The sequence below is a fragment of the Furipterus horrens genome, unplaced genomic scaffold, assembly GCF_987537825.1.
Source record: "Furipterus horrens unplaced genomic scaffold, mFurHor1.1.pri manual_scaffold_12, whole genome shotgun sequence".
Classification (NCBI taxonomy): Eukaryota; Metazoa; Chordata; class Mammalia; order Chiroptera; family Furipteridae; genus Furipterus; species Furipterus horrens.
The window spans coordinates 46334142-46358424 of NW_028327182.1; the positions used below are offsets into that span (position 1 = coordinate 46334142).

Here is a 24283-nt window from a genome sequence, read left to right on the forward strand (position 1 = left end):
CTGCCTATATTTTCTTCTAGAATGTTTATGGAACTGAGTCTTACATTTAAGTCTTCAATCCATTTTGAGTTTATACTCATTTATGGTGTAAGAAGGTAGTCTAATTTTATATTTTTGCATGAGTCTGTCAAATCTTCCCTACACCATTTATTAAATAAACTACCCCATTGTATGTTCTTGCCTCCTTTGTCAAATATTAATTGACCAGATAGGCATGGGTTTATTTCAGTGCTTTCTATTCTTTTCCATTGATCTGTATGTCTTATGCCAGTACTATGCTGTTTTAATTACTATGGTCTTGTAGTATAGTTTGATATCAGGTAGTATAATTTCTCCCACTTTGTTCTTCTTTCTTAAGATTGCTGTGGCTATTCATGGTCCTTTTTTGGCTCTCTATATATTTCAGGATTATTTGTCTAGATCTGTGAAATATGCCATTAGTATTTTGATAGAAATTGTGTTGAACCCATAGATTTCCTCAGGTGGTATGGACATTTTAACACTTAATTCTTCTCATCTATGAGGATGGTATATGCTTCCACCTGTTTGTATTTCCTTTAATATTTTTCTTTAGTGTCTTATAATTTTTTGAATACAGGTTTTTTACCTCTTTGAATAAATTTATTCCTAGGTATTTGGTATTTTATTTTTTTATGTAATTGTAAATGAGATTGTTTTCTCAGTTTCCCTTTCTGATAGTTCATCATTGGTGTATAAAAATGCAACCAAATTCTGGATATTTATTTTGTATCTTGTTACTTTACTGAATTCATTTATCAGTTCTAGTAATTTTTTCTTGTGGAATCTTTGGGGTTCTCTATAAAAAGTATCATGTCATCTGTAAATGATGACAGTTTTACTTCTTCATTAATTTGAATGCCTTTTATTTTTTCTTCTTGTCTTATTTCTTTGGTTAGGATTTCCAATACTGTGTTGAATAGAAGTGGTGAAAGTGGACACATCCCTTTCTTCTTACTGATCTTAAGGAAAATGCTTTTAGTTTTCTCTCACTGAGTATGATGTTAGCTGGGAGTTTGTCATATATGGCTGTTACGTTGAGTATATTCCTTCTATCCCCACTTTGTTGAGAGTTTTTATCAAAAATGTGTGCTAGCCTTGGCTGGTGTGGCTCAGTGGATTGAGTATTGGCCTGTGAACCAAAGGGTCATCAGTTCAATTCCCAGTCAGGGCACATGCCTGAGTCGTGGGCCAGGTCCTCCAGTTGGGGGTGCATGAGAGGCAACCACAGATTGATGTTTCTCTCCTTCTCTTTCTTCCTTCCTTTCTCTCTAAAAATAAATAATTAAAATCTTTTTAAAAATGTGTGCTAGATTTTTTCAAAAGCTTTTTCTGCATCTACTGATATGATTCTATGATTTTTACCCTTCACTTTGTTGATATGATGTTTCATGTTATTTGACTTGCAGATATTATACCATTCTTGCATCCTAGGAATAAATCCCACTTGATCATGGTGTATGATCTTTTTACTGTATTGCTGGATTTCATTTACTGATATTTTGTTGATAGTTTTAGCATCTATGTTCATCAGGGATATTGGCCTGTAATTTTATTTCTTTGCAGTGTCTTTATCTGGTTTAGGAATTAGGATAATGCTGGCCTCATAAAATGAGCCTGGGACTCTTTCCTCCTCTTGAATTTTATAGAATAGTTTGAGAATAGGTGTCAGTTCTTCTTTGAATGTTTGATAAAGTTTACCTGTGAAGTCATCCACTCCAGGATTTTTGTTTGTTGGAAGTTTTTTGATTACTGTTTCATATCATTAGTTGTATTTAACGTGTTCAGATTTTCTGGTTTGTTTTTTCTTGATTTTGTTTTGTAAGACTGAATGATTCTAGGAACTTTTTTTTTTCTTTCAGATTTTCCAGTTTGTTGGCACATAGTTGTGTATAATATTTTCTTATAATTGTTTGTACTTCTGTGATGTCAGTTGCTATTTTTCTTTTTCATTTCTGATTTTATTTATTTGGATCTGCTCTCTTTTTTTTTTCCTGATGAGTCCAGTTAAACGTTTGTCAATTTTATTTATCTTTTCAAAGAACCAGCTCTTAATTTCATTGATTTTTTATTTTTTAGACTCTATTACATTTCTTTCTGCTCTGATTTTTATTATTTCCTTGCTTCTACCCACTTTCGGCTTGTTAGTTGTTATTTTTCTAGTTCCTTTAACTATAAGATTGGATTGTTTACTTGAAATTTTTTGTTTTTTGAAGTAGGCTTTTAACGGTATGAGTTTCAATCTTAGAACTGCTTTTGCTATGCCTCATAGATTTTGGGTTGTTTTATCTCATTTTCATTTGTTTCAAAGTATCTTTTGATTTCTTCCATGATCTCATTGTTAACCCATTCATTGTTTAGTAACATATTAGTTAGCCTTCATGTCTTTGTGTGTTTTTTAGTTATCTCCTTGTGATTAATTCTTAGTTTAATACCATTATGGTCAGAGAAAATACTTGATATGATTTGCATCTTCTTAAATTTATTTAGACCCATTTTGTGTTCTAATATGTGGTCTATCATAGAAAATGTTCCAAGTGCACTTGGAAACAAAGTAAGTTCTGTTGCCTTGGGAAATGCTCTGAAGATATCAGTTAAATCCATCTAAACTAGTGTGTCAGTTAAGGCCACTATTTCCTTGTTGATTTTCTGTTTGTATTATATATCCATTGATGTCAATGGAGTGTTAAAATCCCCGACCCTGATCTTTTTCTGTTGATCTCTTCCTTTATGTCCACCAAGAATTGCTTTATATATTTAGGTGCTCCTATATTGTGTGCATAAATGTTTATAAGGGTTATAGTCTCTTGTTGGATTGACCTATTTATCATTAGTAGTATCCTTCTTTGTCTCTTATCATCTCCTCTCTTTAAAAGTTTATTTTGTCTAATGTAAGTATTATATGTCAGCTTTTTTAAATTTCCATTTTCATAAAATATCTTTTTCCAGCCCTCTGTATTTAGTCTGTGTATGTCTTTTGTTCTGATTTGGGTGTCTTGTAGATATCATATATGTAGATCATATTTTCTTATTCATTAAGCTATTTTATATCTTGACTGGAGCATTTAAGCCATTTAAATTTAAATTGTTTATAGGTATGTATTTATTTCTATTTTATTTTCTAAAATGCTGTTTCTCTATTTTCTATCTTTATCTTAAAGAAGACCCTTTAACCTTTCTTTTAATATTGGTTTGGTGATAATAAATTCCTTTAGCCATTACTTGTCTGGGAAGCTATTTATTTCTCCTTTCATTTTAAATGATAGCTTCGCCGGGTAAAGTTGTCATGGTTGTAGGTCCTTTTTTCTTTTTCTTTTTCTTTTTTTTTTTTTATCACTTTGAATATATTGTGCCAATCCCTTCTGGCCTGTAATGTTTCTGTTGAAAAATCAGCTGACAGTCTTATGGGAGCTCCCTGTAGGCAACTAAAAGTCTTTCTCTTGCTGCTTTTAAGATTATTTGTCTTTAATCTTTGCCCTGTTAACTATGATGTGCCTTGGTGTGGGACTCTTTTGGTTCATCTCATTGGAACTGTCTGCACTTCCTGGTCCAGTATGTTTTTCTTCTTCACCAGGTTAGGGAAGTATTCAGTCATGATTTCTTCAAATATGTTCTTAATCCCTTACTCGTTCTCTTCTCCTTTTGGTAGCCATATACACAAATGTTGTTATGCTTCATGTTGTCCCAAAGGACCCTTAAGCTATCCTCATTTTTAAAATTCCTTTTTTTTCTGCTTTGATAGGGTCTGTTCTGCTATTTTGTCTTCAAAATCACTGATTCACTCCTTTGCTTTATCCGACCTATTTATTCCCTCTAGTGTGTTCTTCATTTCAGAAATTGTGTTCTTTCTGACTGGTTATTTTTCTATGGTTTATATGTCCTTTTTCATGCTGTTGAAGTTTTTACTAAATTCCTTGTGCATCCTATTAACCATTATTTTGAACTCTGTATCTGGTAGATTGGTTGCCTCCATTTCATATAGCTCTTTTCCTAGTGAGTTCTCCTGTTCTTTCTTGTGTTTCCTTTTTTTCCTATTTTGGCTGCCTATGTGTGTTTGTTTCTGTGTATTAGATAGATCTACTATGTCTCCCAATCTTGTTAGGGTGGCCTTATGTAGTAGGTGTCCTTTGGGAACCAGTGGCACAGTATCTTTGGCTATCTAATCTCTGAGTTCCAGGAATGTCACTTGTGTAGGTTACGTGAGCATTTCTGTTGTAATTAAGTCTCAATTGCTATTGGCCTGTTCATGAGTGTGGTCAATGCTCAGGCCAGCTGACTGTGAGGATCAACCCTGACCACAATTTATGAATTGCTATGCAGGAATTGACCACAGAAAACAGAATTTGCCTCAGCAGTGTTTAGTGCCTGCTGAAATCTCCTTTTTGATATGTTACTTGTGGAGCTAATTGGAACCTTCACTGATTGTGTCTGAAACTTGCTTCCTGGTATGTTTGTTTTGGGGTGTCATAGGAGGGAATATGGTGAAGGTCAATGTCAAATGCCGTGGCTGGCCCTGACCAACTTGTTTGGAACTACAAAGCTATCCACAGTTTGTGGCTGCTTCTTCTGGACCTGAGTGTATATGGGAAGGACAAAGTTGCTCACTAAGGCTGCCTTCCACCAGGTCCAACCCTAGTGGCAGGTCGGCAAAAGGCTCAAGGCACCCTGAGCTCTGCCCCTGCCTTCCTCTACCTGCTGACTGCCTGTTATGTTAGTCTCAGTCACTGAGAGAGCCTCTGACAGTACTGGAGTTGCATGAAGTAGGTTCTTAGTGAGTTACCAGGTAGAGGTGAGTGGTGTTTGCCAGGGTGATACAGGTTCAAACTTAGTGCCGGAGATAGGTCTGAGGCCACTCAGTGAAAGCCCCAGTATTCTCTGACTGGTGTGGCTAAGTGGGTTGAGTATCATCCTGCAAAGTGAAAGGTCACTGCCCCAATCTCCACTCAGAGCACATGCCTGGGTTGTGAGCCAAGTCTGTGGTTGGGATGTGTGAAAGGCAACCAATCAATGTCTCTTGCACACTGATGTTTCTCTCCCTATATCCCTCTCTTCCCCTCTTTTAAAAAATAAATAAATAATTAAAAAAAAAAAGTCCCAGTGTATACCAAAGCTAGCTGCCACCTGCTAGGTGCTCAAAGATCTTTGAGGTGTGGCAGGATCTCAGGAAATCATCAGAGTAAGGCCAGCTGAGTTTATCAGGCCTCAAAACACCAATATTTAGGTGTGTGAAGAAGGGAGGGCTCTGCACTGGTCAGGCATGCAAGAAAAAAAAAAGGTCCCTGATTGTTCTATATTTTAGTTGTTATTCTAATTTGGTCCCAGGAGGTGATATAAACTTCCACCTACACCACTACCATCTTGGATTCCTATATCTTACTTTAAAAATAAACTTTCAAAAGTATAATTCAAGGTGTTAACTATTATGTAAAAGTGTTTTAAAACCTATTATAAAGTTTTAAAAACTGGAGTTTTTTTCTTTTATGAGCTGTAATTAAAATTACAAAGTATAACTATGGAAAGCGTTTTAAATGAAAAATTACATTGAAATATTTTTATATAATATGTATTTGGTCTGACCTTGTATTCAGCTGAGCATAGTGGGACCATTCCACAATTTATTTTTCGTGGTTTTTATTCATAGCTGTGTTTCTGAGTCATGGACTAAAGCTGATTGTGTTACAGCATAAGCCATTTAAAGTGTTAGCTATAATAAGCCATGTAAATGCATAATAAGACTATTAATGTTAGACATCGTAAAATTATTAATATTGGGTTTTATATAATCTATAATCTTATTGAATCTCAAGCACATAGAAAGATGAGGAGAAAATAAACTTGTGATATCATTTTGATGTTGATTTGCAATCATTAAATCTTAAAGCATATATTTAAAAACTATGTTTTTAGTAAAGTACAGCATAAGGAATATGGTCAATAATACTGAGATAACTACATAAAGTATATGATTATCTAACCACTATGCTGTACACCTAAAACTAATACAAAATAATACTGACTGTAAACTGTAATTTTAAAAATTTAATTAAAAAAATAAAAACCATGTATTTAATAATTAACATTTTATTTTTGCTCCTAAAATTCTGACTCAGTTGAGCCCTTTTATCTTAAAAGAGACAAATTTTTATTTGTTTTCATGGACATAGAATTTTCCTTTCAATGAAAAAAAAAATACATGTTTTTCTATACTGGTTAACATTTTTCTTTTAAGAGCTGACAAGTTTGCCTTACACAATATTATTTTAGTCATAGGAATAATAAATAATTTAAAGACAGAAACATGAACAAAAAATTTATGTTTTGCAACACTCTAAAAACATGTTATCTAGTAACAGAAAAATGATTGCTACCTTCTGGAAGAAAGACAAAACTAAGCAATACATCTGAGGCATTGAAAACATAACCACATTATTGTAAACGTCAATATTTATGGGCTCCTGTAAAAGCAGCAGTAAAGGAACAAGTTCTAATAAAGTTTGAAACAGACAACCATTTAAATATCTTTACAGTTTAAATCATTGTAAAGTCAAGGGTTTCTTCATATAATAGTGAAGGCAACAGTTTATAAATAGGCATTCATGAGTAATTATATACATGAACAATATTCATAGAGTCATCCACTATTCTGTAAGCATTCCTATAGACTAACTACTGCTATCAATTGTAAGGTTGGAAGGCACTTTAATCAACAATGACTGATTTGAAAAAAAAGAAAATATATCGATCATTAAGACAGACCTATGATAGAAGCTTATTGGTAATGTATATAAATGTAAGATCACTGTGTTGTATACCTGAAATAAATATAATATTGTATGTCAACTATACATTAATAAAAATAAAATTCCAAAACAAAAATCCAGTCGATTTCTCAACATTCTGTCCCGTAATTTTTGTGGGAATACTCTGTGCTCTACATTGTCCTACAGCCACGTTAATCTTTCATTGCAATGCATTTTCTTAGTTCAGCTGCAGTTTTTTCTAGTTGTTGAATGTCCCATTGCCACTGCCTTCTATTTGACTGAAGCTTGTTCACCTGACAATGCAAACGCTTAAGAATTGCACCATATCTCTTATGTTGTACCTAAGAAAAGAAGAATATATGTAAACAGGGCTTGAGAAGGATAAATAGTAAATAGCCAGAAAGAATGTTTTGACTACTCGAAAGAGATAAGCACTTGATTAGGAATTATTCACTGTAAATAATAATAATAATAAACTAATTATAACTACATATTCGACACCTTACATGTTAGTTGTTATGCTGAGAGCTTTTTACATATAATTAAATTCTCTTAACACCTTATAATGTGGATATTATGACACCCATTTTTGTATAAGGAAAGAAAAGACCAAAGGAATTTAGTAATTTGACCAAAGTTTCACAGCTAGCAAGTGCTGTTTGGGATTTGAACCTAAGTGAAGCATCTGTGACAGACTGCCTTCTACTTACCAAGCAGTTACCAGCTAACAGCAATGATTTTACTTCTGTATCGAGTGGTTCATTGAAACACGGACCCATTGACCTAAAAGGTGTAGAGCACGTCCACTTCCCTGTCACTAAGTAGATCAGTGTTTGAGCCAGACACTGAAGCACAGTGAAAGTAAAAGTCAAAATTCCTGAGATTAGTGTTGGCAATACAAAGAACTTTTAAAACAGATTTATAGAGGTATAATTCACATACCATACAACCCATCTTTTAAAGTGTATCATTTAATGGTTTTTAGTATAGTTACAGGACTGTGCAGCCATCACCACAATCAATTTTAGAACATTTTCATTAGCCTAAAATAAAACCTAGTGCCCATTAATAGTGACTCTCCGTTTCCCCAGTCCCAGCCTTAGCACTAGGCAACTACTAATCTTTCTTTTTATGTATTTAGATTTGCCTATTCTGGGCATTTTATAAAATGTATCATACAATATATGGTTTTTTGTGACTGGCTTCTTTCACTTAGCATAATGTTTTTAATGGCCATCCATGTTTTAGCTTGTTTCAGTATTCTATTCCCTTTTATTGCCAAGGAATATTTCATTGTATGATATACATTTATCTATTTTATCATTTGATGACTATTTTTGAGTTGTTTCCACTTTTTGGTTATTATGAAAAATGCTGCTATGAACATTCATGTACAAGTTTTTGTGTGGACATGTTTTCACTCCTCTGAGGTATGTGGTATGTCCAGAAAGTATCCAGCCATGTACTACGAAAAAGGGAGACATTTGTGGAAGAAGATACAAAATACAATAAACATTGTACACTGTACATAAGACAATGACACCTCAGTCCCCTTCAAAGTAGGCACCTTGGAACCTCACACAGTTCTCCCATCACCATTAGCTGTCCCATTGTATTTTCCTGAATCTTATTGATGGTCTGAAATCTCTTCCCTTTTGAAGGTGATTTTAATTTTGGGAAAAGCCAGAAGTTGCAGGGTGCCAAATCTGGGCTGTAAGGGGTCTGAGTCACCTGGGTAATTTGATGTTTCACCAAAAACTGCATGAGACATGATGCATGAGCAGGCACATTGTCATGATGAAACTGCCAATCACCAGCTGCCCATAGTGGCAGCCTTCTGAATTATCCCAATAGTTTCTCCAGAGGAATGTTCTAGCTTAATGCAAAATTTGAGTAGAGCAGATTTGTTGCTCTACTCACTCAGTCATTTTAAATGTGATGGCCACACAGTACACATGCTCACTCAACAGAGTCTACTGCCCCCACTGACTAGTACAGTGAAGCCATCATAGTTCATGCATGTACATTCCAATCCACTCTCCTTGGCTGCCAGGTTATAGCAATGTCATACAAACCATTCTCCTTACATTAATCATGGCTGAACTTTTTTTCCTGACAGACCTTGTTTACCAAGGAGTGAAATTACTGGCTCATATGGTAATGCTATATTCAACCATTTGAGGAACTGACAGACTGTTTTCTACTTCTACCTCCCCATGATCAATGTGTGAGGGTTTGAATTTCTTCACATCCTTGAAAATAATTAGTTTCTGTCTTTCTTATCATAGCCATCCTAGTGGGTGTGAAGTAGTATTTCATTGTAGTAAAACACTCACTTTTAAATGAACTAATAGAATAATAGTGCTGAGAAATTATCTCTTCATTCTTATATCTATTTAAGAGAGTGATCTAGCAAGTCAGGAGAACAGTTATAAGTCAATTTAAATAGGGATTAATTTGTGAAAACAACAAGCCACCAAATTTATCAAAACAGCACGTCAAAAGTAAGTTTATAGCCTAAGAGGGATATAGGGAGACAAGACTTTGGGTTTTGGGGGGGCCTTAAGACTCTGTCCCCAACTTGTCTCCCCTTCTCTCCACACCTCAGCTGTCATTGGGACCCAGATTATACCACACATTGAATGTCATCTGTTTCTCCCCCAAAACTTCCCCCTTTTTCTTTCTCAGCTCCTCCTTTAGTTCAGGGCTTCTTTACCTTTATTATGGTATGGATCATTCTGGCAGTATGGTGAGGACTATGGACTCCTTAGAATAATGTTTTTAAATGCAAAGATTGTAGGGGGGAGAGGGTGTTAGGGAACTAAATTGTAATAGAAAAAATACAATAAACTTTTTTTTTTAATGCATGAAATAAACTTAGAAGATTACAAAGAAAACCAATTATATTGAAGCATAGTTATGCAGCAGAGCAGAGAACTGGGACAAAAATATTCTAATCATTCCAAAATAAACTATAAAAACAAAGTAAAAACTTGTCAATTAACAATTCACATAAATTGCTATAAACTTTATACACCTTTATAAGTTTTTAATTTTGGGTAATTCTGGAAATTCTGATAATTTATTAAAATTAGTGAACTTAGTTTGCTGATATGTTGGCAAAATAGAAAATGACTTTTAAAAGATTAGAAATAAATAAGGAATAAACTGAAATATATTAAATGATAAAGCTATATTCAAGATGTTTTATAAATTGAATATACTCAAGAGGATATATATCCATTTATATATGTATATATTACATATGCATATGTATAGCATATGTATAGCTTGGCCCTGGCTGGTTTGGCTCAGTGGATTGAGCGTCGGCCTGCGAGCTAAGTGTCGCTGGTTCGATCTTCCAGTCAGGGCACATCAGAGAAGGAAAACTCTGACTCCAAAAAACCTCCGCTGCCTTGCGGCATACCTCTTCAGGGGAAAGGCTAAGGGAGTAAACCCCGACAGAAAATCCGGAGCCGGAGTCCCTAAGGCGGTTTGACGTTGTAGTCAACACCGGCAACTCCTGCGGCGCACCTGAGGCCAAGCTGTATCGACTCCGTCTTTCCCTTGGACCCTTCAGCTGCGAAGAGAGGGGGGGTCTGCTGCATGGGCAACAGCAGACCCTCCATATCACCCTGCCCAGGCTCTGTAGCTTCAGCTTCACTGGAGAGGACACTCCAGCGTCATCACAAGATGTCGATTCAACACGGGAGGAGACAGATACCGTGTCACTCCCGAGTCGGACTGCACAGCCATTCTCGGCGGTGCAGATAGACTCTTGAGAAGCTACACCATCGTCTCTCGAGACGGACGGCTGCCGACGACGATATGTATAGCATATATATAACAATTGGAACAAAATTTTGTTTAATCAATAAATTTGTTGGTTGTATGTTATTAACTTGCTTTTGAAATTATTCTTCAGTAGTTAATATATGAAATGAATACAGAACAGATCAGAATGGAGATGTGAGAGTTATCCTTACTGTAACTCTAGATCACCACACAGAGCTAGTGCTAAATATCTTACTTATATATCTTGTTTATGTCTGTCTCTCCCACTAGAATGCAAGTTCCATAAGGAGAGGGATTTTTATCAATTTATTTTGGTCACCACTCTATAGTTAGAACTAAAGAAGATAATTGACACATATTATGACATCAATTGTAGGGAACTGCTTTGTGTGGTATTGGGAACTGTAGCCTCGCTGTGAGCTAGGCATTACAAAAGGTCTGTAAGTCTCAACTGGAAAACCGGGAAAGCTGGAGGCAGGAATGACCTGATAATTGCACTGGGGTTCCCTGTGGGAGATCGGGCTTAAAGAATGTATATCATGCTTTGAAGCTTGGTCTGCTCTCACCTGGTGATCCTCTGGCACCAGAGAATCCAGCAGACCTTGACCTAAAGTGACCACTGTGCTCCTTTCATTGTTATCTGTAATTCCCAGATGTTGATAGTAATCCAAACGTTTGAAGCTGATTGGTGATTTATGTGTCCTGAATGTATGCTCCCATACATACCTTTGTCAATAAAAGGCTCAGAAAAAGAGATTTTGGGGCTTTTTCTCCACTAGAGAGAACTGCCACCTCTCTCCTCCCAGAGAGAAATTAGTGCCATGGCTAACCCATTTCTCCTCATCCACAATCCCAAAACCTCTGCCAGACAGAGTTTCCACCGAGCTGGGGTGTGCACCCACACTCAATAAATGTGTTGAATGAATTAATGAAACAATTTTTGTAAATCAAAGGGCTGCAACCCTGTTCTGAGAAGAACATTATGTAAAATATATTGCTAAATTCTGTATTATTCATTTCTCCATATATGTAACAAATACACAATGTCATTGTTTTACAAATGTAGAATATACTGCACTTAAAAGACTTAGTGCTCATTTGCTGCCATTTGAATATGTCACGCAACTTCTTTTGCTTCAGCTGTTTAGAGTATGGTTAAGTATTTTAATGAAAGTATAAATATGCAGATTTTTTAAGTGCAGGTCAATGACTTTTGACAAATTTACACTCCATGTTGTGTGTGTTAATAGTTCATTCTTTTTATTGCTGACTATTATTCCATACATGAGCACACCACAATTTGCTTATTCATGCTGCTTTTGAAGGATATTTGTGATGTTTCTATCTTGGGGTTACTATTAAATGAGCATTCATATGCAAGTTTTTTCAAAGACATATGTTTTCATTTTTTTTTAGTAAAAACCCAGTAAGGGAATTGCTGAGACATAAGTTAGGTATGTGCTAACATTAAAAAAAATTACCGAACCATTTTCCAAAACAGTGACACTATCTTATGATATCAAAAAAATGCAAAAAATTTCAGTTGCTCCACACCCTTGGCAACATTTGGTAATATTTTTTTGTTGTAATTTTAACAATTTTATTGGGTGTGAAATGTTATCTTATTATGGCTTTTTCCCCCCATTCCTTTGATTGTTAAAGATGCCAAGCATCTTGTCATGCATTTTGGCTATCTTCTGTCTTCTTTTGTGAAATTTCTGTTTACATATTTTATCCATTTTTAGAAATGATTGTAAGAGTTCATTATATGTAAGTCCTGGACATAAGTCCTTTCTAAGATATACTTGTTGCAAATACTTTTACTCTTTCTATAATTTTATCATTTCATGTTTAAATTTTTTTATTTTTCAATTGCAATTTACATTGAATATTATTTATATTAACTTCAGTATAGTGTAGTGGTTAGATTATAAAATTTATGAAGTGATCCTCCTGATAAGTCTACTACCCACCTGCCACCATACCTAGTTATTATAGTATTACTGACCATATTCCCTATCCTGTATTTTACATCACTGTGACTATTTTAAAGAACTATCAATTTATATTTCTTAATTGCTTCACCTTTTTCACTCAGCTGTCCCATTGTCCTCCCATCCAGAACCCTGAGTTTGTTCTCTGTATCTATGAGTCTATTTCTGTTTTACTTGCTTATTTTGTTTTTAGGATTCACAAATAAGTGAAACCACATGGTATTTTTCTTTCTCTGATTTATTTCACTTAGCATAATATCCTCTAGGTTCACCCATGTTATAGAAAATGGTAAAATTTCATTCTTTTTATGGTGGAGTACTATTCTATTGTATATACAGTATGTGCCCCTCTTCTTTATCCATTCAACTATTGATGGGCACTCGATTGTCCTTTCATTTCCTTGATATGTCTTTTGAAGAAGTTTCAAAGTTTGAAATCAAATATGTCAATTTTTGCCCTTTATGGTTAGTACATTTTGTGTCCTAAGAAATCTTTGCTAAACCAAACATAGTGAAGATATTCTGTTATGGTTTCTTCTAAAAGCTTAACAGTTTTAGCTTTTATGTTTAGATCTCTGATCCATTTCAAATAGTTTTGTGTATGTTGTGAAGTAGGCACAGTGGTTCATTGTTTCCATACAGATATTCAATTGTTCTAACACCACTTGTGATAAGACTTTCTTTCTTCATTGAATTATCTTGAAACCTTTGTAAAATTGACAAAGTGTGATTAATTTTTAAACTATTCTGTTGCATTGGTCCATTTATTCTTTCACAAATACACACTTCCTTGATAATAGTAGCTTCATAATAAATCTATCAGACAAGGTAAGTATTACAAACCTATTCTACTTTTTCAAGATTGTTTTGGCTAACTAGACCCCTTGCATTTGCATATAAATTATAAATGTTTGTCAATTTCTACAAAAAGCGTTCCTACTGGGATTTTTATGGAATGGTGTTGAAACTATAGATGATTATTTGGGAAAATTAGCATTTTAAAAATATTGAGTTTTGTAGAACATGAGTATAGCATATCACTCCATTTATTTTTAATTTTTCAGTAATATTTTTATTATAGAAAACGTATTTTTTTCATAAAATTTATTGGCAAGAATTCTATGTCTTTTAAGTTTAATAAAGAGCATTTTGCTTTATTTCATTTTTCAGTTGTTTATTGCTACTACATAGAAACTATATAGAAATATAATTGATTTTTTGCATTTTGACTTTTTACCATTGGACCTTTCTCACTAAATTTGCTTACTGGTTTATTAGGGTTTTTAAAAATATTCCTTAAAAATATAGAAAAATATTTTCTTCTTGTCTTACAGCACTGAGTACAAACTTCAATATAATGCTTTAAGGGACTTCCGGCCCAGATGGAGGCTTAGACTGACACACTCGGTCTCCCTCTACAACTAGAAAGGAATACAACTACCTCAGAACAAAAGATAACTAGAAATTCCAGAAAATAAAACTACATGGAAGCCCAACATACAAAGTTATAAACCAGCGGCGCTCGCCAGGCAGGTAGGAGGGGCAAGAAACTGGGTGGTGCTGTTTGCGGTAGCACCAGGGACAGTGGCAGAGAGAGCAATTCTGGCTGCAGTCCAGCCGCAGCAGCTCGCAACCCCAACACTGGGCAAAGCAGCCACCGCATTGCCTCAGATGGTGAGGCTCAGAGGGCAGGAGGATGGATCCTGGTCTCCCAGTGGAGAATAATGACAGGAATCCATCTTGGACCCCTGCCCCACACAAAGTGCCACAGCACCACGAAATAGGTTGCGGATCACCACCGGTCTCTGGGTAGTGATGACAAAGCGCCACAGTGCAAGGGAAAAAGGTTGCTGAATTGCCACCGGTCGCTGGCTTGTGAGGAGTACACAGGCTCCGCCCCCTATAGCCGGCCCAAGAAGCAAAGCAAAACGCAAATCTGTCAAAATGAGGCAGACACCTATAGAAATCCCGGTGGCACAGCTCACCAGGCAACAGATGAAGAATCTGACAGATGAACAAATAAGAAACCTGTCAGAGGCTCAGTTCAGAGCTATTGTTATAAGGTGGCTTACAGAAATAACAAAAGATTTGGAAAAAGCTGAAAAAGGATTGAAAACCACTCATACTGAAAAAAACAAAATCACATACAAGACAAGTGGTGAGGAAATAAAATCCAGAGTTCAAATCAACAAACCAAAACATAGAGAAGGAAGAAATAGTCAACCAGTGCGGAAAGAGGAAACAGAAAGCAAGGAAAGTGAGAAGAGGATCAGAAACCTCTGGGACAGCTATAAGAGATCAAACATAGAATTATAGGATTGCCAAAGGGCAAAGAAGAACTAGAAATTGAAAAATTAAGTGAAAATATAATAAAGCAGAACGTCCCAAACTTGGGGAAGGAAATAGACCTACAAGTCCAGGAAGCACAGAGAGTTCCAGAAAAACTGGACTCAGGGAGAACCACTCCAAGACACAGTATAATCAAATTGTCAAAAATTAAAGATAAGGAGAGAATCTTAAAAGCAGCAAGAGAGAAGAAAAGAATCATGTACAAAGAGGGCCCAATTAGACTATCAGCGGACTTCTCAAGGGAGACCCTGTAGGCAAGAAGGGACTGGCAAGAAATATTCAAAGTAATGAAAATCAAAAACCTATACCCACGAATACTCTATCCAGAAAAATTGTCATTCAGAATAGAAGGGCAGAGAAAGTGCTTCCAGGACAAAATAAAACTGAAAGAGTTCATTAGATCCAAACCACTATTATATGAGATGTTAAAGGGACTGGTTTAGAAAAAGGAGGATCAAAACTATGAACATTAAAATGAAAACTGCATCACAAGAACCAACAACAGAAGCTAGGGAATTGAAACAAAGGCAAACTAAATAGGCAACGAGAGTGGAAAAAGAACTATAGGTGTGGGGAACATATTGGGGGGAGGTCAGCAGGGAGCGGGAAGGGGGGAAGGGAGGGATATGGTACAGAAATTAAGAAGCATAGTAGGAGAGAATGGAGTAGACAGGAAGAGGTTGAGAAGAACTATATGCACGACCAATGGACATGGACTAAAGGGGGGGGACAACTGGAGGGAGGGGGGCCACCGGGTGGAAGGGAGCAGAAGGAAGGGAAATTGGGACAACTATAACAGTATAATCAATAAAACATATTTATATATATATATATATATATATATATATATATATATATATATATATGAAATGCTTTAGAGAGGAGATGGGGTAAGACATCTTTGCTTTGTTCCCAATCTTAGGGAAACAGCATTCAACATTTCACCAATAAATATAATGTTGTTAGCTGTGAGTTTTTTATAGATGCCTTTATCAGGTTGAGAAAGTTCCCTTCTAGTCTTTAATTTGCTCACAGCTGTTATTATGAATTGGTGTTGAATTTTTCTAATGCTGTTACTGCAACTACTGAGTTAATTAAATTTTTTATGTCCTTCATTTTGCTAATGTGACAAATGACATTGTTTGCTCTTTCAAAGTTGAACCAACCTGACGTTACTGGCATAAACTCTTCTTGGTCATAAAGGACTAGCCTTTTTATATATAGCTGAATTCAATTTGAAAATATTTTGTTAGACAATTTTGCACCTACGTTCATGAGGCACATGAAACTGTAATTTATGCTAATGTTTTTATCATTTTTTTTGTATGAGGGTTATAATGGCCTTATAAAATGAGTTGGAAGGAGTTGAATCTTCCATTTTCTGAAAGAGTTTGTATAGGCTGTGTATTATTTCTTCCTTAAATGTGTGATAGAATTCACCAGAGAAGCCATGTCAGTCTGAAGCTTTCCTTATGAAGAGGGTTTTAATTATAAATTCAATTTCATTGATTCTTACCCCACACCATTTATAAAGCTTAATTTGAAATGGACTATAGGCCTAAATGTAGAAGTAATTTCTTCTTATGTTAATTATATGTGTGTTTTTCAAGGCATAGGTCCATTTCATCTAAGTCATTAAATTTCTTGACATAAAGTTATTCATAATTGGCCTTTAACAGCCTATCCTTTTTCTTGATCAGTGTTGCTATGGATTTTACTAGCCTTTTCAACTTTTTCTTTGTTGTTTTTCTCTCCTGTTTTTGTTTTCTATTTCATTAATTTCTGCTAGTTATTATTTCATTTCTTCCATTTGCTTTTGGCTGAATTTTTTCTTTTTTTCTAGTCTCTTATGGTGGGAGCTTAGATAATTGCTTTAAACCTATTTTATTTTCTAATACCGGCACTTAAATGTGTAAATTTTCCTTTAAATACTGCTTTTGCTATAGCCCACAATTTTTTATATGTCGTGCTTTTATTATCATTCATTTTCAGATATTTTCTAATTGTTCTTGTGATTTCTCCTTTGACTCTGGGTTATTTAGAATTGTAATGCCCAAAATTGAAATGTTTATGTATTGTCTAGCTATCTTATATTTATTTCTTTTTAAAATTAATTCTCGGTTACACTTGACATATACTGTATTAGTTTCAGAGTGAACACTAATTCAAATTATGGCCTCTGGGAGATAGATGTGTTAATGTAGGTTCATCGGTTGAAAGCAATGTACTACACTGGTGGGAAATGCTGACAGTGGAGGCGGCTTGGGGAAAGCTGTTGGGGAGTAGAAGGCATATAGAACTCTCTGTACTTTCCATTTAATTTTGCTGTGAACCTAAATAATAGTCAATTTATTATTCTAATCATTGTTCTTGACTTTTGTTTCCTGGCTGCTTTTAAGATATTTTTCTTTATATTTGGTTTTCAGTAGTTTGACAATTTCCTTATATGTACTTTTTCCCCTGTATTTATCCTGCTTAGGGTTTGCTAAGCATTCAAGTTTGCAAAATTGTGTCTATTAGTTTTTTTGTCATGTTTGGAAAAAGTTTGTCCAATATTCCTTCGAATATTTTTCTGTGATATTAACGCAAAAAAGATCTATTGTTTGTATCACGAGTCCTGGAAGGAGCAAAGAAAGAGGGCAGAGCTAAAAAATAAAATTGAGATAAATATTAGAGCCGAAAGTTTCCCAAATTTGTCAGAAGACAAATATACTAGAAATCATTAAATTATGCACTTTAAAGGGGTGACATGTATTGTAAGTGAATTATATCTCAATAAAGCTGTTTCTAAAAATTAGAATAGTGGTAGCTTGAGGAAAAGGTCACAAGAGAACTTTCTGATCATGATGGGAAGTTTTATATTTTAGTCTAGGTTATGGTAACATGGGTATACATAAACATTAGTTAGAATTAATCAAGCCAAACCCTTAGAATTTGTGCCCTTAGTCTTTTGGCAATTAGACCTCAATAAAGTATATTAGCATAAAAATTATTAGGTAATCTCAAATTTATTTCCAAAATGCTTTTACCAATTTACACTCATAACCATAATATATTAGAATTCAGGTGTTCCACATATTACCAGTTGTAATATTGGTAATCTGACAGGATAAATATGGGGATTGCATTGTGGTTTAAATGACCAATCCCTTATTAAGGATGAGATTAGTCATGTGTTCCAATGTTTTTTGGATATCCATATTTTAAAAACTTTTGATACCATTTATTCAATGTTATGCTGGCTGGTTTGGCATTTTATTATCTCTAAATAATACACATAAATGTTACCCAAAACCTTCTCTTAAAATGAGTCTTGTGTTTTTTATTGTTATGGTGCATTTCAATAATTGAGCATTTATGATACAGTGAAAGTGATATTTATAGAGTTTGTGTGTGTGTCTTTTAAAAGAAATAACTGTGACACATTTTGATGTCTAAAAGGGCAAAAAGAAACCCATTTATTTAGATGACTAGTAAAATGTAATATAAATCATGGTATTCCTTAAAGAGATTATTTTATAAACATAAGGATTTTTATCTTCAAAATTTTCAGATATATTTTAATTGTATCAAATTCGTCACAAGCAAGTTGAAGACATATAACTTTTTAACTTCCAAATTAATGTCTTAAGCATTAAAATTATTCTTTTCTATTTTCATTTCCATTCATCTAAACAACAATGACTAAGAAATCTACTAATGGTAACCAAATTTATTCTCATTTTAATTTTTTATATCAAATTTTTAATTGGACTCAATAATTGCAAATGTGAACGGGTTTATAATATTAATGACTTTCATTTCTTTTATTCTATTTTGAGAGCCTCCGATGTCTGTCTTGGAATGGTTATCATTTTTGATTCAATAGCCTCTTCTATAAAGACATTAATTGGGCACAAGGTTGTTGGTGGGATGAGAACTGGCAAAATTTTTGGCCAGAATTTTTATGGATGAGTGCTTGCTTTGTCAGAATACATTCATATTTGAATATCTTCGAATGAGGTTGTTATCTCTATCTATTAATGATTTGGACTTATCCAGTGTTTTATACAGTTCTTTATTGTTCTCTAGCTGGTTGGGAGTTAACTGTGGAAAGTCTAAATATAGTATTGTCAGAACATGGAGGCAGTTAAAATGCAAACCTGGACTTTGGTCAGAATTGCAACAGGATATGTTAATGGACCTAGCCCATTCCCACAGGATATATTAATGATTTAGCCCAGACCAGCAGGATATGTTAACTAACCTGGTAGGGGTAAAAAGCAATGAGATGCAAATGACTTTCTGAGTATGTTAATAAGCAAACTCATCCTCACCGAAATATGTGGTTGACAAGTATGAAAAAGGCACCTGCAAAGTCCAGGCAGGAGATTCTTATGGGTCCATGAGGAGGACTGGGAGTTTCTATTCCTCCATTTCCCTTGCTCCTACAGGCCCTCAAGTTGGTCCAGGAGTTGCTTCTCCCCTCAACCTTCTTCCCCCTTTTGTTCCCTCAATAAACTAGTTACTTGTTTCCACAGCAGTCTCTGGGTAATTTCTCAAGAGCAGAGCTGCCCTGACAAGTATAAGTTTAAGAAATGAATCCATCAAACATTGAAATCCAGGTAAATAAGACTTACCTCTATTTCTTTTCTTAATTTTTCATGTATCTTATTTTCTTCTTGAAGAAAACTAGTTTTTTCAAGGATATATGCTTGTATAGTTGTAATTTTATCCTTTAGCTTTATAATGTCTTCCTGTATATATATAAAATTCAAAATAAAAAGTCAAACAATGAACAATCAATATAAATCCAAGATTTTCAGTGTTTTTATAATTTAAGAACACCAGTCATAATATTTAATTTTGATAAACAGAATTAGAATATTAGTTCTACAGGTACAAATAATTAAAAAAAAAACTATTATCTCTTATCCAAATAAACAAAGCATAGATTTAAAAATTTATAACTAAAATCCAAATGAAAATAAAACATAAAGGATAGGGCATTTAGCAATTGTCCAGCAACAATGTAAAGGATACTTGTAAGACTCTAGCAAGACATAATAGATATTTTGTCTCTCCCACTCCCTTCAAAGAATAGTAAGAGAAACAGATGTGTAAGCTTCAACCATTAATTCATATTGTTTGAGTTACATGATTAAGAATTCTAAATTGACTAGGGTTAGTCTGAATCCAAAGGCTTAGAAGCTAGGATTTCAACATTTTTATGAGTCACACTTCCTGCAACAAAAGGATAATTGTTCACCATGATTTTGTTTGAGTAGGCATTTTAATTAATCCACAAGGGATCTGGGGATGTTTTCTTTATTCACTTGCACATTTGGCATAGTTGTTACATAATGCATGTACTTATCCAAGTTTTTTAAAGTTGTGAAATATTAGTTTCTGAATCTAGTTAGAGCAGCCATGGTATTTTATTAAGTTAATGATGAATTTATCACAATAAATGTAGATGAAAAGAAAGGAATAGAAAAATGTTTAACAAGTGATATTTCAAACCTGTACTTGTTTCATCCGGTTTCCTTCTGGATTCTGGAGATCTTGCCTAAGTTCCTCTTTCATTGTCTTTAGTTTTTTAACAAGATCTTGTTTTTTGTGGAGTTCAGTCATAAATAACCATTTGCTTTCTTCTTCCCTTAAACTATCTTTATGCAATTTTATTTTTGCATAGTACTCATTATATTTTATCAGGTGTTCCTCAAAATTTTCTTGGGCTGCTTCTATGTCAAATTTAAGTTTTACATTTTCTGTATGTAAGGATTTGATTTGCAGTTCCAGGTTTTCACACTGAAGTTTGCTATTCTCTATGGCAGCATCTTGCTGATAAATTAGCCTTTCTGTTTCTTTAGCTTCTGCAGAAACAGATACTATTTGTTTTTCCAGCTCATGAAGTTCATTCTGTAAAATATTTCAACATTTTTGTCATTTTTCAAGTCATTGTGCATGTAGGAAATCACAATATGAGAAAATATTTATCAGATAATAGAAAAATGTATGTATAATGGAAGGAAATATTCAATAACATAACAAAATTATGTTATAATATCAGTGGGAGCCCAGAGTTATATATTTTTAATTTTTTAATAGCTTATTTTTATTGTAATTCTTTTATTACCATTTATTTGCATTATACCCTCTTCCACCCCACCCACCCCCACACCCTGGCAATCACCACACAGTTGTCTGTGTCTTTTGTAAGTCCTTTTTCTTTTTTGCCAGATCCCTCCCCTCACCAACAGCCCTACCCCCTCAAGAACTGTTAGCCTCTATCTATAAGTCTGTCTCTATTTTGCTTGTTAATTCAGTTTTTTCATTAGATTTAACATATGAGCAAAATCATATGGCATTTGTCTTTCTCTGACTGGCTTATTTCACCTAGCATAACATTCTCCAGGTCCATCCATGCTGTCGCAAAGGGTAAAATTTTTTTGTTTTTATGATATTTCTTATTTTTTAATGTTCATATAATTCTAAATATTAAAATTTTATCATTAGTCTTAACAATTTATATGTAAAAGATATTTTGCTACTATTTAAATAATATATTTACATTTAAAAAATACATACTGAAGGAAGACAACATAATAAAATGATAGCGCCCTGGGTTAAAAAACCAAAAGGCCTATGTTCTAGAGCCCTTACTGTAGTATATTCACCAGTTGTTATGATCACACATAACAAACTTAATTAACCTATCCAAACCTAATTTTTCTTCATTTGTAAAATGAGTATAAAAATACTTACCTTACCTCTCTGGGCATTTGGCAATTCTAACAAACATTTCCTTTTTAAAATCTTCTAAAAAATTTTTTTTCAGTTACAGTTTACATTCAATATTATTTTGTATTAGTTTCAGGTTCGATAATCGTATACTTTACAAAGTGTTTCCTCGATATTTCCAGTACCCATCTGGTGCCATAAATAGTTATTACAATATTATTGACTATATTTCCTATGTTGTATGTTACATCCCATGACTGTGTGTATGTGTCTGTTTCCTGTTTTCACACTACCACTCTTCTCTGATTCTCCCCAGATATCTCTGAGCATTCCTTTTCAGTCATAATGGTTCCTTCAAGTGCAGGTCTTCCTTGGAGTGCAGTCATCATACAATAATTTCCTCCTTTAATTCTATATACATTCCTTGGGTAATCTTATTCATACATGTATCTTGAGCTACCTATATGCTGATGATTCACAGAACTTGAGTGGCTCTTGAGTCCTACACTGAGCTGCTACTAGCCATCTCAAATTCATCATATCCAAAAATCAGACTAATCCTCCCCCATTCTCATCCTGTAATTCCTTGTATCTATTATGTATTGTCATAATGATAAAACCCCAGTGACTTAAAAAAATAAGTGTTTATTTCTCATATGACAGGAAGCAGCTGAAGTTGGAGAGACATTGACCTTGGCTGGATTTGCTCAAATGTCTGGGGGTTGGCTGGCTTTTAGATAATTTAGTTTGGCTGACTGGGCCAGCTGGGGTGTCTTGCCTTTGCATCACATGTATCTTATCCTCTAGTGGGCCAGGCCAGACATCTTCTTCTCATGATGCTATCAGATGCAGAAAAACTGAAGCTCAATTATGGAAGAGCTTTTTCAAGCTTCTGTTTGAATAACATCTGCTAACATCCCAGCTGGTCACATGATGAAACTCATAGTCAAAATGTAGGTGTATGTTCACCCACTATGGGAGAGCATTATAACAATACATGGCAAAGGGTCTGAATATATACAAAAATGAAGAATGGGAGCAAAATGCAAATTACTATACCCCTATTTTCACAAATTAACTAATGGTACTACTTTGGGGGCAATCCTTACATCCCCACTTCTTTTTATTATCTATATCTGCCATCAAAACAATTCTGCAGGCCATCTATTTTTTTTTTTTTTTCTATCTAGTAGGGTTTTACTTTGAACACATTTATGATTTTGGGAGGGAGTTACTGCATTAAAAATACAGATACAATCTAACCTTTTCCTGGCAGAGACAAGAGAGAGAAGTACACTGAAAAATACAACATGCTGATGAATCTCAATATTTATCTCCAGTTCAGATATTTCAAATGCCCACTGACATTTCTATTTCTATAACTAATAAGCTTATCAACTATACATGTTCAGAAAAGAACATTTAATTTACACACTCAACATGTTCTTTCCCCAGTCTTCTTGATTTCAATAAACTGTACCACTTCCCACCTGAAAACTCAAAAATCTAGAAATCATTCTTGATTCTCCCCTTTACCTTACCATCAACATCTATGTACCGGCAAATCTTGATAGTTTGGCCTCCAAAGTAAAATCCCGAATTCACTGCTACCCAATTTTTTTAAGCAGACCCTAGCTTCTAACTGATCTTCCTGTTTCCAGTCTTTCCTCTGTACCTCAACTGAGCTCCATTAAAAATAATGAATCACATCATATTACTTCCCTGCTTAAGATCTTCTAATGATCCTCCATTGCATTAATAATAAAATTTAGATTGTTAATGTGGCTTACAAGTTCCTGTATGTTCTAGCTTCTATCTCCAGTTCCACCTTTCTTGTAGTTTTCTCCCCACCTTCCAGCCCCCTGTCTGTTTATTAAATATACCTAGCTCCCTCCCACCTAAGGGCATTTGTAATTGTTCTCTCTACTTTATAATGCTCTACCCCTAGCTATTACCTATTAGTGTTTTTGTCTTTCACAATTCAGCTTTATTATTAATCATCAGAATAGTCTTCCCTAAATAAAAATATAAATTAACCACCCATCCTCTTCCCCCAGTTACTCTCTACACACTATGCTATTGTATTTCTTTTTTAACACATCAATCAATGGAGTTAACTTTTGTTTATTTCTTTATTGCTTGCCTCCCCTTACTAGAAAGTAAGCTCTGTGGGTGCAGTAACCTTGTCTATATCTTCTTTACCACCATCATCCCAGTGCTTAAAATGGTACCTGGCACAAAGTGGTGCTCAATAAATATTACATGAGTGATTAGTGATGCATATGGAATGATCAGGAAAAGGGCACAAGCCATGTCAAGCAGATCAAGCCATTCACCCTATTTATTAATATGTGAAACTATAGCATTTCCACTGATTTGGTTATCATCTCTTCTCTTTCCTGGATTAATGTAACTGTTTACTTTTCTCCCCAGGTTTAGTCAGTTCATCCTACAACCCATTCCTTCTTCAATCACTTTTACTAGAATTATATTTCTTGTTGTTACTGTTCTTCTCCTTCACATTTCTTTCTTCCTCTCCCTCTTTCCTTTCTTTCTCTCCCTCCCTTCCTTCTTCCTCCTCTTTCTCCTTTCCCTCTCCTTCTTCTTCTCTTTTTTTGTTTGTTTACAGATTTATTAAAGTAT

The 24283-nt window shown here is 34.5% G+C and overlaps 1 protein-coding gene across 3 annotated transcripts in view; it reads right to left on the reverse strand.

Annotated features, from left to right (window-relative positions):
- Positions 1 to 6138: 6138 nt before the first annotated feature.
- Positions 6139 to 24283, reverse strand: part of CCDC122 (coiled-coil domain containing 122) — a 50789-nt gene continuing 32644 nt past the window's right edge. For all 3 annotated transcript variants that reach the window (XM_090258330.1, XM_090258329.1, XM_090258331.1), the window contains 3 exons: positions 20420 to 20818; positions 19537 to 19653; positions 6139 to 7120 (listed from right to left, as the gene is read on the reverse strand). In XM_090258330.1, the coding sequence (XP_090114456.1) occupies positions 6971 to 7120; positions 19537 to 19653; positions 20420 to 20818 (666 nt within the window). In that variant the 3' untranslated portion in view covers positions 6139 to 6970. The remainder of the gene's footprint in view (positions 7121 to 19536; positions 19654 to 20419; positions 20819 to 24283) is intronic.